This window comes from Austrofundulus limnaeus, unplaced genomic scaffold, assembly GCF_001266775.1.
Source record: "Austrofundulus limnaeus strain Quisiro unplaced genomic scaffold, Austrofundulus_limnaeus-1.0 Scaffold8, whole genome shotgun sequence".
Classification (NCBI taxonomy): domain Eukaryota; kingdom Metazoa; phylum Chordata; class Actinopteri; order Cyprinodontiformes; family Rivulidae; genus Austrofundulus; species Austrofundulus limnaeus.
The window spans coordinates 1,050,718-1,065,742 of record NW_013952410.1 but is presented as its reverse complement, the minus strand read 5'-3'; the positions used below and the strand labels follow the sequence as shown (position 1 = coordinate 1,065,742).

Below are 15,025 nucleotides of genomic sequence, written 5' to 3'. Positions count from 1 at the left end.
CAGTTCAAGATATCTTAAATGTATCTTTAGATATGAGATAGGCCATATAAGATTCAATTAATGCAAATTGCAGACTTTCATGTTCTGTAAATTGTATTTAATACAAAGCTGCTGCTGTTGATCATTCTGTTTTTATAAGCAGCCCTCTCAAGGCCRGTACTGTAGGGGAAACACTGGAAAGGTCTAAAAAAGTTTTTTGAAGATGTTCTTGGTAAAACAATTGACTGTTAGTAACTCAGTCCAAAATGTTTGCATCTGTTTAATCAGATGTCACGTTATATACCTCTGTATAACCATGTTACTATTTTTGTAGTACAAATACGGTACATGTTTTTTCTTATTTTATCAAAATTTGAACATTTTTGTTTCGGGCAGGTAACTTTTCATGTTGGGCAGGTGACATTTTTCGTCACCTGCCCAACAGAGCAGGTAAAGAAAAAACATCTTGTCGAACCCTGATTACTGCCTCAGTCATTTGCAGATTTTCCCTGAGAGCTTGACTAATGATTGTTTGCAGAAACCCCTGTAAAATTTTTCAAAAACTGCAAAGACCTGCTGCAAATATTTATTTTATTTTACTGTTTATTAGAATGATTTTGGTTTTGACGAGGAACAAAAAAAAAAAGATGGATTTAAATCATACACTGCTCTAAATATTTCTTTACGCTGTGTAAATAAAATGATGCAGCTTTGTTTTGCTTCTACAGTATAATTGGCACACGATGAGACACACAGCTTAAAATGAAGTGGTGCTCTGTGTGATTGACGTAAAACAAATAAGAAATGATATCTGTATATGACTGACATATGATCGTTCAAATCATATTTTTTAAAATCTGATCCAAATAAGATGATGTTTATAAAAGAAAACAGTAGCAGTTGAGCAAGAGCGTGCGTGTGTGTGTGTGTCCCCCTCTCAGCTGGCAAACGACTCAGCGGCCTCGTTTGTTCCTCTTCCAGCTCTTGCTGCCTTTAGGCTCTCTAACAGTGAACTTTTCAAGTAACCGCAGGTAAACCTGAGGGAGACGCCTCATTCCAACTTCCTTTGTCCTGAGCCAACTCCCCCTGCAAGGTTGGACATGTTGGAAGCGAAAGGGAGCTCGCTCACAAGCAGTTTGAAGCCATAAAAGAGCATTCCTTAAAATAAAAAAAAGATTGATTTGTGAAAAATGTTAAACCTCTGTTGGGCAGCGAGCCCACTTCTCCGCAATCGTTTGCGCAAGTTTCTATTCCACACCGTGGGCATCAAAACACACGTGCCTCTGACTTTTATCTGCTGCAAGACAGAAACGGGGTTCTAAGGAAAACAGGTCATTTAAAACGATCTAAAGCTGTCTTGAGGTAACGTGTCGGTTTAATGTTAAAATCAAGATAAAGATTTAAGGCAGAACGTGTAAGCAAATTTTCAACGTACYTATGTAAATTCTTCAATTTGTGTTWGATTTTGACAGTAAAAGCAAACCTAATTTAGTACTCTTAAGTAAATGTGTGTTTATAATTTAAATACTGCATGCTGGTTCAGTTTTCAGTTCTACTTTTTTTGAGTTTTTACATACTCAGCCATCCCAGCATGGTTTCATTTAACATTTTGATTTGTGTGTTTATTTGCAACTAGTGAGCCACAATGTTAAAACTTCTTTTAAGAGAGTAGCGGTTCATGTTTTAATACAACGCCATGTTGTTCTGTGGAAACCGGGGATTAGTGTGCGTATTATTTTGATAATTGGCTCCTACTGTAACCTTTCTGCAGACCACTTCCTACGTTAGCAGTTCTTTCCTGCTACCCCCCCTCAACAGGAAATCAGTGGGCCCCAAAATAAAGTACATCTGAAGGAATCTAAGATTTCAACAGAGTTTGAGGTCCATCCAAACTCTTTACATATCAGTCTGAGGGGTTAATATCTGTAAATTTAGTTCTCAAAGACCCCACGGAAATAGGCTGTCTCGGACAACCTAAATAAAGGTTATGTCGACCCCAGGATATTGTTATATTGTTGTTGTTGTTTTAAGTGGGGTACATTTTTATCCAAACAAAGCATTTAAGACATCACTTCAGACTTAGAGAAGTGTTTTTTTCCATAATATAAAATACTATATACGCAAGTACTGTGTCCATAATTTAAAGGCCCAACACTGGCCACCTCTTAAAAGCCAGCGTGTTAAACTGTCATGCCAATTGCTGCTAAGTAGAGCAGCAAAACCTCTTTTACTGCCTTCTTTCTACAATCATCAACTTTCTGATTATGGACAATAAAAGGTAAGACAGATTTATATTTTCTCTAAAGACGCCTGATCAGTAGCTGCCGGCTTATTCCCGAAGCATTATTTGATCCAGGCCATAAATGTGGTCACTCTTTTACTACTTGGAAACATTCACTGTTTGATGGAGGAGCAGAGGGAGCAAAGTTAAACGAGAGGGAGCTAAAGTTTGACTTTATGTGCGAACAAGTGAGAACTCTGTCAGTTGACTTTTTCCATTGACAGCATTTTGTACCGTCCCCCCCCCCCCCCCAAAATCTACCTTTTTCGTCTCTTTTGCAAACGTTATTTCACATTTGTTAGAACGCCGACTATGAGTCATCTTCCCTACATGCAAATGAAAAGCATGCCTACACTCAAGAACAAACTGTAATTGCAAACAGGCTTTTAGACATATCCTCAGAAGACCTGGCCCAATTTTACGTGCAGGATCGTTGTGTTCAGTAAGAGCACAGATTTGAACGGATTATTCAGTGGTTGTGTTGCAGACCCCCTCCAGCAAAAATCTTCAACTGCACAGCTTTGATGCTTATGGCGCTACTTGACGTGGTGCTTTGCTCTGATTTCAAACTTAACAAGCCTGTTTCAGTACAGAGAGGAATCAATGGATGCCAATTCTAAACATCAAAGATCTTTCCACTCGCCTAACACACCGTAAGGCCCAATCATAGCACTGTTTGTGTTGCATTTTATTTTTACCCTGTCGGCCACTTCCTCAGAAACCAATCTGACAGATTTGACCTGTATCTGAATCAACATCGACTTTTTTCAACGTTATCCTGACAAAAATTTAGATATTCAGACCATGCTTATAGAGCTACTAGAGTTTACTGTACAAGCAACCAAATTGGTTAATTAAGCACTCGGCTTTTAACTAACTTGCGGCTGTTTGATAATATTTCCACATAGTCTTTTTGGAACTATTTTTATTTGATTAATAGGTTAAAAGCCTGTGCCCACAGGTACACATTCAAATATCTTAAGCGGTTACCTTAATCAGTTACAGCGAAATCAAGTATAGATGTTTGACTTCTGCTATTCCATTTTCTCATCATTTTTATGCGGTATTTTGCTAGCACTTTTCCATTGAAGCCTTTAAAGCAGTTTTATTACTGTTAACTCAGTGGGGACTTTAGCCAGATTGAACCGAACAACTGGCATCTACCCAAGTCACCAGGGGTCAGAAAACATTGGTGAAATTTGATCCTGAGGCACATGGTGTATGCTAAATATCTGCTTTTAACTGAAAACCATGTTAATGTCAGTATTTATAGCTATGCTGTTTAAAGATGAGGTTTGGTGGTTATGTTGCCCTCTGTTTTTTATTTATTTTTTTAAGAATTCAGAAGCCGTAAAATTAGCTCAAAAGCCATTAACAAACATGTCTGTCAGCTGTTGTTTTAGGCTCGTATCAAGCTAAAATAACATGCCATTCTTTAACAGCTAAATTAATAGTAATGAGTAAAGTTCATCCACTGTCTCAAGAATTTAAATCTTATCCTTGCTCTGTTTGAAACCCCTGAGGTATTGGACTAATTCTCATGCTCCCTGCCATCCGGTTCTTCCAACAAGACATCCACTGGAGATGTCCGTGTCTCACAGGAGGACAGTCTGTTTGACTTCCAGTATGGAAGGGACATATGCTGGATGCAGAGTTGCTTGTAAGCCAGATTAGCAATAAAGCTGCAGGCGAGGGTGTATCCTTTGCCCTGTTTACGAAAAAGCTTGGTGGCAGCAGAGCGGGCACACCTACTTCTGACTTTGATTTAGTGCTTGAAAAAAAAGTCTGTTATTTTGTTTAGTCTCCATTGTGTCTTTGTGGATAACTGTATTTAGACAACACATCCTGTCAGTAAAACATCTAAAACCTCTATGTTCATTCAGAGAAGCATATTAAAATATTTCCAGCATCCTTCAATTGTTGTTCCCGTTAGAAGCTTTACAGTGCAGTGCACAGCGAAGTCAATATTTTTCCAGTTTTTTTTTTCTGCGTCAAATGTTATGTAATTTAGGCACAAAATGACAGTTGTTCAATCTTAAAGAGCTGGTAGGGCTTCATTTTTGTTAACTGTAATATTCATAATCCTAAAATTTTAAACATTTTTAAGACTCTGAAAACATTGTAACAAAATTAAGAAAATACAATTGCTTACTGTAAAAGGAACTAGGGGTGCACCGATATGAAAATTTCAGCTGATATCGATATCCGATATAATTATTGCTGTTATGGCCGATAACTGATATTTACCGATATTACACAAACACACAAATTATATTATACATATACACACAAACACTCTTGGGTCTTTTTTTGATACCGTAAATAAATGGCCAGACCACTGACATGGCTCCCTACTTCAGTTATTCCTGATTACGCAGCGTCAATATCACTATCATGATCAAACTAATGCCGCTCAACTAACCATCTCCCCTCCCAAAACAGAAACACAAAGATAAAAAAATGGGAAATCAATATCGGACGTTAATATCGGCCCAGTTTTACATATCYGACTGATACCAATATTCTAAAAAATTGCCAATATCGGCGTATACCGATATCAATACAGATATATCGTGCATCCCTAAAAGGAACTAAACAAAACCTTAAAGGGATCCCTGGTTAGTTGTAACATTAGACTTTATTTGATAAACATTTATTTTAACTATAAAATAAAGACTGTAAAAATACTGTAGTCTCTTTAGTTTTGTAAATTTTTAAAAATATATTTTAACACGGACGGAGCCATTTTATTTACACACAAAGCATTCTGGGTAAATGATGACGTGGATAGGTCCTCATTGTGAGCGAGCTGTATCCACCCTGAAGGTTAATCTTGGACAATATCTGATGATCGACTCTTTTAAATGAAACCAGAGAGCGTTGACAGAGAGGAGAAGGTAGAAATGACTCAGCCTGTAACTGAAAATATAGATGGAGGACAACAGAGCTGCTTCATGGAAGAAGAACCTCAGCTTAGCCTGTTAGCCTTTGTGCTAGTGCCGACATTATATTGCCTTATATGTATTAGCTCGGTGTTAGCGCGACAAACAAACTAAACTGAGGTCCTCCATCCATATTTTCAGTTGCAGCTGAGTCATTTTTGTGTTCCCCTCTCTGTCATGTGGATGGAGGACCTCAGTGACGAGAGGAGAATATGTAGCGCTGAGCTATAACATATACTGTATATGGGGATAGCGTCTGGGCTAACGCTAAAGCTAACAGGCTAAGCTGAGGTTCTTCTTCCATGAAGCAGCTCTGTTGTCCTCCATCTATATTTTCAGTTACAGGCTGAGTTATTTCTACCTTCTCCTCTCTGTCAACACTCTCTGGTTTCATTTAAAAGAGCCGATCATCAGATATTGTCCAAGATTAACCTTCAGGGTGGATATAGCTCGCTAGCAGCCTCGCACCGGTGACCTACCCATGTCATCATTTACCCAGAATTCTTTACATGTAAATAAAATGGTCCATGTAATATATTTTTAAACTTTTAGTTTAAAAATGATAAAAACTGAACAGCCTACAGTATTTTTACAGTCTTTATTTTACAGTTAAAATATATGTTTATCAAATAAAGTCTAATGTTTCAACTAATCATGGATCCCTTTAAATATTATCGTGACAACCGTGCTGAAGGTATTGTCCTAGGACCTTGTAAGGATGATTTAATCAAAAGGCAACCATCTCAAAATAAAGAGAGGATGTCAAAATTGGTAAGGAATTACCTTGACAAAGTTCTAAATTATGGTAATTCTGCATCTGGCTGGAATTCAAGTTGTTCAAGAGTTGTTTCCCAGGAGGTCTAAATGTGATGGATGAAGGTAGATGGTTACACATGACGGACGGTTAGACCTGCTGCACAGAACACCCTCCTACAAAAATACTGGTTTCTTTGTTTTCAGAGGGGTGATCATTAGTTGAAAAGAGTGTCGAGGGGCCGTCTTGGCTTCTTGCTGAGTCATGACTGCTTATTTACTCCCCACCTCCAGTATTTGATGGGGAAAGTACTGCGTGTTCTTCGAAACCTTGAAAAAAAGAAAGTACATTCAAGTCAATGTTTTGACCTCATTGCTGTGACATAACTTGAGTTATTTTCTATTCTGGTTTTGACAAGTGCTACACAAAAATTATTTCTTTTAAATTTTTGTGTTTGGAAAACAATAAGCACCATTAAAAATAATAAATCAAGTGTATTTTTTTCATGTTAACGCTGCTTACAAAATGCTTCAGATTAACCGATTTTACCTATTCAGCAAAAAAAGTCAAGTGAGAAAGTTTCTGCGACAAAAAGTGAGGTTTTAAATGAATAACGTCATCAGATGATGACTTTCAGCTGATTATCTAACAGTAAACTTTTAAGGGGAGTCTGATTTTGCCTGTCACTGTTTTTTTCCCCTCTTTCAAATAGTGCCTGTCCTAATTGGAGCCTCTACTGACCTCTGCTGGCAGAGTAGCAAAACTACACGTTTCAAATCCAGCTCCAGCCTAAGCTGCTGTTTGCATGTGAAAGTGAAGCCCGAGCCCCCCATCCTTCCAGTTATTGTTTTGAAATCCAGTCATTGAGAGGGAGGGAGGAAGGGGGGAGCCCAAGGTCTGATTTATTCAGCTGCCTCCCCCCACGGTGAATGTTTGTGTGCTCTTTGGAACGAGGACATGTGCTGCTCCGTCTGTGCTCTAATGAAGAACACATTGGATTTCTGACACTGTAAACCATTGTGATATAAATCCAGAGAGGGATAGAGTTGGCCATTTCGTCCTGTCTGCGTTTTATGAGGTGGAGTTGTGCTTAAAGTTGGCAACGGCCAAGCCAAATAGGCTTGAAGAGCGTTGGCAGCAGTGAGGAGCTCTATCAGCTCCTGGGTTGGATGGGCGCTGGGCTCAGGATCGTAGGTGTCCTGATCCGGTATGTGCTGCCGCCTTGTCCTGAAAACTGTTGGGAGGYGTGGATGAGTGTATGTGTACTGCTGCAGTCTGCGGGGAAGGTCCTCATTGAGGTTAACTCAGCGAGTGGTCCTTATATAAACCACCACATGCCGTCCTCTTTGAATAAAATGTACAATTTCTACATGCTTATCTTGGACATCAACATTTTCTTTGTCTCCCCGTCTCTGCGTGTAACTCATTCAGGACAAACTGAGTCACTCAACTGGCTAATCAAATTTAGCGTGCCTCTTGTTCTTTGTTATTGATAAAAACACATTCCAGCCAAAGCTCGTGAACATCCCCCTCTTTCACCGTCTCCAGATGTGTAAATGCTCCCTTCAAAGTGACGAAAGGATTTGCATTTTGAGTTTCAGTAATGTTGCAAATTAAAGCAAGTCACTTGTATAATTTAACTTTTTTTAAACCTATCTATCAAAGTATACTACTTTATAACATGATTTCTAAACCATTAAAACAATTGAAATGGTAAATTATCCCTCAGGGATACAAGCATTTAAAAGAAACTTGGGTATTTTCTTGTTTGTTTTGCATTGCCTGGGAAAGAACAACACGGTGTTGCATAACTTCATTTGAGCAGAACATTTAATTTATCATGTGAAATCAGAGTCACTTTCTGTTCTGTTCTGTGTTTTTTCCTGTTTTCTGTTGCTTGTTTGTTTTTAAAGAGGAGATATTAAGGATGTGAGTGTGAACGAGCCAAACAATCTTATCCTTTAAGATTGTGTCACAAACAGAATGTAGAGCTTTTTTTTTCTCCCCCTCACTCCATTTAGTTTCACTTGAGGTTGTTGGAGAGAGAGAGAGAGAGAAAACTTGCAACAACTATATGAAAGAATCTGGTTGCTAAAACAGTGTCAGTAACAACAAACAGGCCTGACAGCAGTGCTCTGCCTGAACCTGCTAAGCTTTTATTTTAATTAGCAGTGGGCATTTGAATAAGTCGTATCTTTTTGGCACACGGTGGCTGTGAATGGTAACTTGTTAAAAAAAAAAAAAGAAGCGCTGGAGAGGAGAGCTCCCTCTGAGAGGGGGGAGGAGTCTCCCTCTGAGAGGGGGGAGGAGTCTCCCTCTGAGAGGGGGGAGGAGTCTCAGCTCCGCCTCTTTGTTTCTCCCCCATGTGATCCATCCAGCTGGTTTTAAAGCAACTCTCGGCTCCTGTTCGAGCTCCAGACGGCTGTGTTTTGTTTTGTTTTTATAGCTAAGCGGACTGGTTTATATCGGCTCCGTTTTACTAACAGAAGAGAGTAAAGATGCGCTGCAGGATGAGCTACAGTCTGCCCTGCTCTCCGCTGGCGTCACCGCCGCATTCAGGCCGGTTAGTGCCCTACAGAGCCAGATGCGCCAGGTAACAAAACGCGCATTTTTTTTCCTTTTTAACACGCTGTGAATGTTGTGCTGAACTCCTTCTCTCTTTTCGTCTAAACGAGTTTAAATTAAAGAGTTTCCCCAACTCTTTAAACGAGCGCGTTCCAGTTAAAGTTGCGCACGTTTAGCTCTCAATCGGCGCATGTTTTGTTGCTTTGTGCGCACATTTTAAAAGCAGCAGCAGCAACAGCTGGACGCTTTTGCTCACGCTAGTTTATTTACCGCTGCATCTGTTTGCTTRGTGTTTACATTGTGTGGTCACCCTTGGTTCCCGGAGCTGTACGTGCGCTGCAGCACGCGGGATGGATGSAAATGTATTTCTGGCACACATACAGGAGACATGCGCAAAATAGCACCCAAAACTAAAATAAGACCGTTTTTAAAGAGTTTGATCAAACTGCATTACGCTCAGATGATGATGATGATAAARGTTTCAACACTGAAGAAATAGTGTTTTTTTTTTTTTGCTGGTATTCGTATAAATGTTACATTTGAAATATAGATGTGCATTCAAATTTCTGAAATCTTTTTTTTACATCTTTAATTGGTACGTTTGTTTGTATTTTTGATTGTTTTTAGTGATTAGTTTCTTTTGTTCCCCTGCTTTGATTAAGGTTGAAGCACAAACCTTAAAAATCCAGTCCCTCTTACTTATAATCTGAATTATGATTGTGCAGGTTAATCTGGAAGAATAGGATCTCATCTGATCAAGAGATCAGTTTTGTGGTGAAAGAAGAAAAGGTGTTTGAAAGTAGCAAAACTTTTCTTGCTTTCTTTAAGGTGAGAGACGGGGTGTTGTTTATAAAGTGATTTGTGACGGTTGATTGCATCATCATGTCTTAATAACGGTAACAAAGAAAGCCTTAGATTAGACAGATTACACTGGCTACAGTGGGATCACAACTTCAGACTGAAGCTTTTCTGTCGGCGTGAAACAAGCTTCAGGTGGAGTCGAGCCTTCAAGCAGACCGGGCTGGTACATGGAGTCTTTTAAGTGCTTTTATTTTTTTTAAATCTGCGTTTATTCTGTGCTGCTCAAAGTTTATCCCAACCTTTTGCTTTTAATCCAAAGCTGATGCTGCAAATTCACATTCAGTGTGTGTTTAAAGTTCTGTACAGTTGTCTCTGTAGAGCTATAAAACAAAAGCAGATTTAGGATCCGTAAAACTGAACATGATACCTTTTTATAGGCTGAATCTGTAGGACGTCTGAGCTGTAAATGTGTGTTTGAGCTGCTGCTTGGTGTTCCTCCCCACCTCCGTCTCTGGTTATTTTTACTGTCCTCTCTGCCGTTGCTGTCAGATAAATGTGAAGTAGCTCCAAAGGGTGTCAGTTTCTTACAACCATCAGCTCGGTCGGTCCTGCGCAGAAAAGGTGCTCATGATTTTATTCTCTTGTCACAGTTTGCAAAAGCCTCGAGGCGCACACGCTTTACCTCAGAAGCTGTTGTGAAAGTTCTCGTGCAATCTGTTGTCCTGTGTTTAGTTAATGTGAAAGAGCTGATATCAGTCTGAAGCTTTGATATGTGCCAGATGGGTTGCTCACCTCTTGCTCTCTCTGTTTGCAGTGCGTCAGGTGCCAGCGTTGTTGCCATCGATAACAAGATTGAGCAAGCCATGGTGAGTTTTCTACAGAGCTGTGGTCAGGAGGCACATATTTTCTGCCAGCCTCAACAATCTTGTTTTGTTTTTTTTATAATAGTTTTGTTGTTCACTTCGTGTGCTAATTATATATATTTTTTCTTTTCTCTCTGTCTCTCTCTTTCTTGCAGGACTTGGTGAAGAGCCACCTGATGTACGCGGTTCGCGAGGAGGTGGACGTGCTGATGGAGCAGATCAAAGAGCTGTACGAGAGGAACTCTGCGCTGGAGCGCGAGAACGCCGTGCTGAAGTCGCTGGCCAACACGGAGCAGCTCAGCCAGCTGTCCAGCCAGCTCGGCAGCGCATCGGCGCCGCTGCAGCTGCACCAGTGCTCGCTGGTGAAGAGCACGACCCCCCCTCTGGGTCACCACGACGCGAGCCAGAGCGTCCCCTATCAGCCGAACATCACCTCGGCGTGAACCCCTTTTCTCCTTTTTTAAACTCGCACCTCCCACGGACAGGAGAGGAAGGTGCGGTTAATGCCAACACGCTCCCACCGTCTCCCCAAACACACACCCCCCACCCGCATCATACAGCATCACAGGGCCATCGCAATGCTAAGACGTTTACCAGCCATTAATGTCTTATCCTGGTCCCGTGTTTGGCTGCGTTAAGGGGGCAAAAAGGGGGGCGGGGGGAGGAGAAGAGGAGCCGCTGACTGTTCGTGTGCAGGAGAGACGGCGTTCACCAGCACAACCGGCTCGATTCGTCGGGACAAACCGTGGCGGGAAGGCAGTGTTAAAACCTTTTTAAAGGACAGTCATGGTGACGTAGGTCCTGTAAAAAACACCCAGGTGGACCGTCCTCCCGTGTGTCCACATTCCCCCCCACATCACTCCAGGGCTGGAGGAGGCCAGAGGAAGAAGTGGGACGGACGAGGAGGAGGAGGAAGAAGGGGGGTGGGGCACAAGTGGAGCGAGTCGAGAGTTTCGGCTTGTTTTAAATGCTGCATCGCAGGCTTGTGTTGTTTTCTTTGATATGAATCTGAGTAAATTCTCATTAGTTCAGTTTTAAGTATTTTCACTTATTTATTTCAGGGCTGCTATTTTCATAGTGTAAATGAACAATGCCATGGAGTTGCATATTCAAAGCAAAGGAAAAAAAATAACGCTTTCTTTTGTTTTTTTTTTCTTGGGTATTTTTAACAAATTGTCAGGTATAAATTTGATATATATACATATATATTTTTTGGCACCATATAGATCTCAAAACGTAGGCAATAAGTTCCGTGGTAGAACTAGTGCTAACACTAAAGCTGAGCTTTCATTCAGTGAATTCCAGGTTGAATGTATATTTTGTAAAGTATTAAGAGCGTGGCGGGTTTGTACGTGAAATATGTGACGGGATGTTTCAATAAAGAAAATTATTTTACTTTTTCTAGGCTTACTTTGTCAAAAATAGAAATGAATTCTGGGGGAAGGGATGAAAAGCTGTGAAAAGTCTTCAACCTACTTTATAACCAAAGACTAAAAAAAAAGATGATTTTTTTTTTAAATGCACATGTTTTCTACTCCCCTGTATGTTTTGTTTGGCATGTTCTGCATGATTAATCAGACCACTGTCTTACCTCATGATTGTTACCCATTGTTTTATTTGATTTCTTTGTCAGGCTGTGAATGGTTGATGGAGGATTGTGAGCAGGTGGGGCGGAGGAAGTGTTAGAGATGTAAAGAAAAGAAAGGAGGGAACAGAAACGTGTTTACTGTAGTTTGAGATTGAGGGAGGAGCTGTGTGCGTAAAAGAAAAGGAAAAAGAGCCATTGTTGTTCTCATATGAATGCTGGTTAATCTGATCTATTAAACATTTCACATATTCCTGCTGCAGCCCAGTCGATTGTGTCTGAGCATATTATGGGATGTCCTGTCTGTGTCCTGTCTCGAGGCCTGCAGTTGGAAGGTGATTTGGTTTCTTTCTCTGGTTTAGAACCAAACCAAACTGCTTATAAATTGTACAATCAAACATTTTTTTTTTGTTTTGTCTTTCTTCCATTTGAAGGAGAAGCCGCGTACATGCCAAATGTACTGTATGAAAGTGATCACTGAGCCTTGGAGAAAATAAACTAATGCCCTTGTAATGTGCTGTTCAGACGATTTTAGTTCTCTGTCCGAAAATAAATAACCTTTTCATTATCAGAACGTTGTCAGCTGTTCTTATTGCTATATATGTATTCATTTTTTAAAAGTGTCAAGTTTTAGCCCTTTTTTTTGCTATAAATGTCACAACGGAAAACATGAGTGTAGCTAAAAGTTTATCATAGGTCACAAACACAACCATTAAAACAAACTGCAGGTAACAAAAAAAGAGAAAATGGGGAAAAAAAAACTCCCATTTTCAGAATAAAAGTCAAGTGGCATTCAAAAGGTGCCACATACTCTGTTCATCAGGTGATTTTTTTGTGAAATCTAATAGAAAGAATTACCACTAAAAAGGAAATTACATCTGRCATGATAGAATTACAGCTTTTTTTCTTTTTCTTTTTAGAATTTGTGATGAAAAAGCCTATTTCCCAAAAGTTACCGTTTCTTTTACAGTATGTTCGAGCTTTTCTGACAGGTYTTTAAGCAGAACAAAGCAGTTCAGTTTAGGATCATGGCTTCAAAGATAAAAGACTGAATGAATTTTCAGGAAGGAGATTTAGTCTCCTCTAATCACCTTAAAACACATCATTGTAACATGGTTATTCTAGATGACATTAATCAGCCCAAAGTACTATTTTCAGGAACCTTGGGGTTATTTTTCGACCAGGACATATTCTCTGAACACTTGGGTTCCTGATCTTAAGGCTTACTGTATTTTCTGTAACCAGTTTCTGTTTTATAGAAGGAGGATATTTTACCTTTAAAACTACAGAAGTAAAACTGAAATTCTTTTTAACCTCATGTTGCCACTCAGGACATTTTATATATTTTTATTTATTTTTTTTACTGTCTATTTTTAGATTTCCTGGAGATTTTGTTATTATTGTCCACTGGAAGCATGAACTAAGATGCAAAATTAGGCCTCAAGCCAGGATCCCAAAAGTCAAGGAAGTTGAATCTCAGCCAAATTCTCCAGAAATGTTTTCCATAACGCTCCAGAGAATCTGGCAATTGGAAGGAGTTCAGTCTTTTTCCACGAAGGAAGTGTTTTGTTWTTTTTTTTTCCTCCACAGAAGGGAAGTGAGCTCAACCTGCTCTTTGTGAAAGAAACAAGACACCTGAGCACGCAGAGGTGACATCATCCCCAGTCTTCTGTCAGCAAACATATCAACTTGTACATTAATCACAGCACAGCTAGACTTTTATAGGGTTGGTTAACAACACAAACTGGATGAGCTATAAAGTTATATAAGAGCATCCTTCCATCAGCCCCAAGCTGACAGCTTCTGACAGCTGACTGAATGATGAACAATTAGAACCACTTTGTACATTTTTATCATTTGTGTGATTTTTGATTCAGCATTCACACTATTGTTTCTACTTTCTATTTTTTTTCATTCAGTTTGTTATAAAATATTCATACAGCAAAACATTTAGGACAGGAGGCGCCCCAGAGAACACAGGYGTCACCCTTTGTCTTGGCCGCTCAGAGGTTGTGAAATTATCCATTTATTACAAAATAACCAAAACAAGTCCACTGCAATAATTAAAACTTAAGTGTCCTTACTCCTCTTACAAACAAAAGTTATTCACTTTATTCTTTCATTTTGATAAAGGAATAAAGGTTTAATGCGTTATTGGTATTGGTGGGATGTTGCATTTTGTTTTGAAGGAACAGGAAGTGACTTTAAATGAAGCAACTGTTWAAAAAATCTTTAGAAAACCTGCTGTGCTTGAAGGAGAACAAATTGGGAACCACTGATTGAGGATATGGTGCTATGTCTTTAAAACTCATAATTTTCCAAATATTTTGTTTACAAAAACCTTCCTCGTTGAAATACATTGAGTACTTCAGTTCCTTAGAAAACATCGCTCTCTTTAAAATCCCCTTTAGCAAGTTAACGTTTTTGTTGAACTTAAGCTGATGTTTTGCCATTTTAGCTAGCATTTTGGCTTTTAGCCAGCCTTAAGCTCATGTATTTTTTATTTAGTCTTCCATCATTAGCTTTTAACTAATATTTTGTTGCACTCATCAAGGATTTTTATACTTTGAGATTTTAGCACACTTTTAGCTACTTTAGCTTTTAGCTAGACATTTGCTACTTGAGGTTTCAGTTAAATTTTTGTTACTATTTTAGCTAACTTCTTATTGCTTTTAACTAACATTTTGCTGTTTTTGCTTCCGGCTGCTACCTTAGCTTTCTAGTGTTTTGCCAATTTTAATTTTTTAGCCAGACTTTTGCTGCTTTTAGCTAGCATTTTGCTTTTTATAGCTAGTTTTTTTTTTGCTCCTTTATAGCAATTGTTTTTCTTCTTTTAGGTTTACCAACTCATTTTCAGCTATTCTAGTAGATTTCAGTAAACTCTTTCAGCACTCATCATTTGTATTTATTTTTTCTTGTTAATCTAGTAAGATGTTTGCCAATAGAGATGAATAAAGCGTTAATAATAAAGTGATTATCTCCATGTTCTGAGTGCATGTTGTTATGGTCTTTGACACGTGTGTTATCTGCTCTGAATCAACCTCTGACCGTCAGGTTTAGTTTTTAGTAAACACGTCTCATCCATTCTGTCCTGGAGGCTGGAAACATGTCAGAGCTAGTGTTCATCCTTTACTGTATGCACATGTTGCGTTAACGTGCACATAAACAGAAGTGTGAGTATATACAGCAGGTAAAATAAGTATTGAACACGTCAACATTTTTCTCAGTAAACATATTACTAGAGGTGCTAATGAT

The 15,025-nt window shown here is 39.2% G+C and overlaps 1 protein-coding gene across 1 annotated transcript in view; it reads left to right on the top strand.

Annotated features, from left to right (window-relative positions):
- The window catches only part of LOC106510920 (TSC22 domain family protein 2), a gene marked incomplete at its 5' end in the record, with an annotated part of 38,864 nt that extends 26,523 nt beyond the window's left edge, over positions 1–12,341 (top strand). Inside the window, 2 exon segments of the mRNA XM_013999658.1 lie at positions 10,137–10,188; positions 10,341–12,341. Coding sequence (XP_013855112.1) covers positions 10,137–10,188; positions 10,341–10,628 — 340 coding nt within the window. The 3' untranslated portion in view covers positions 10,629–12,341.
- Between the last annotated feature and the right edge of the window lie 2,684 nt (positions 12,342–15,025).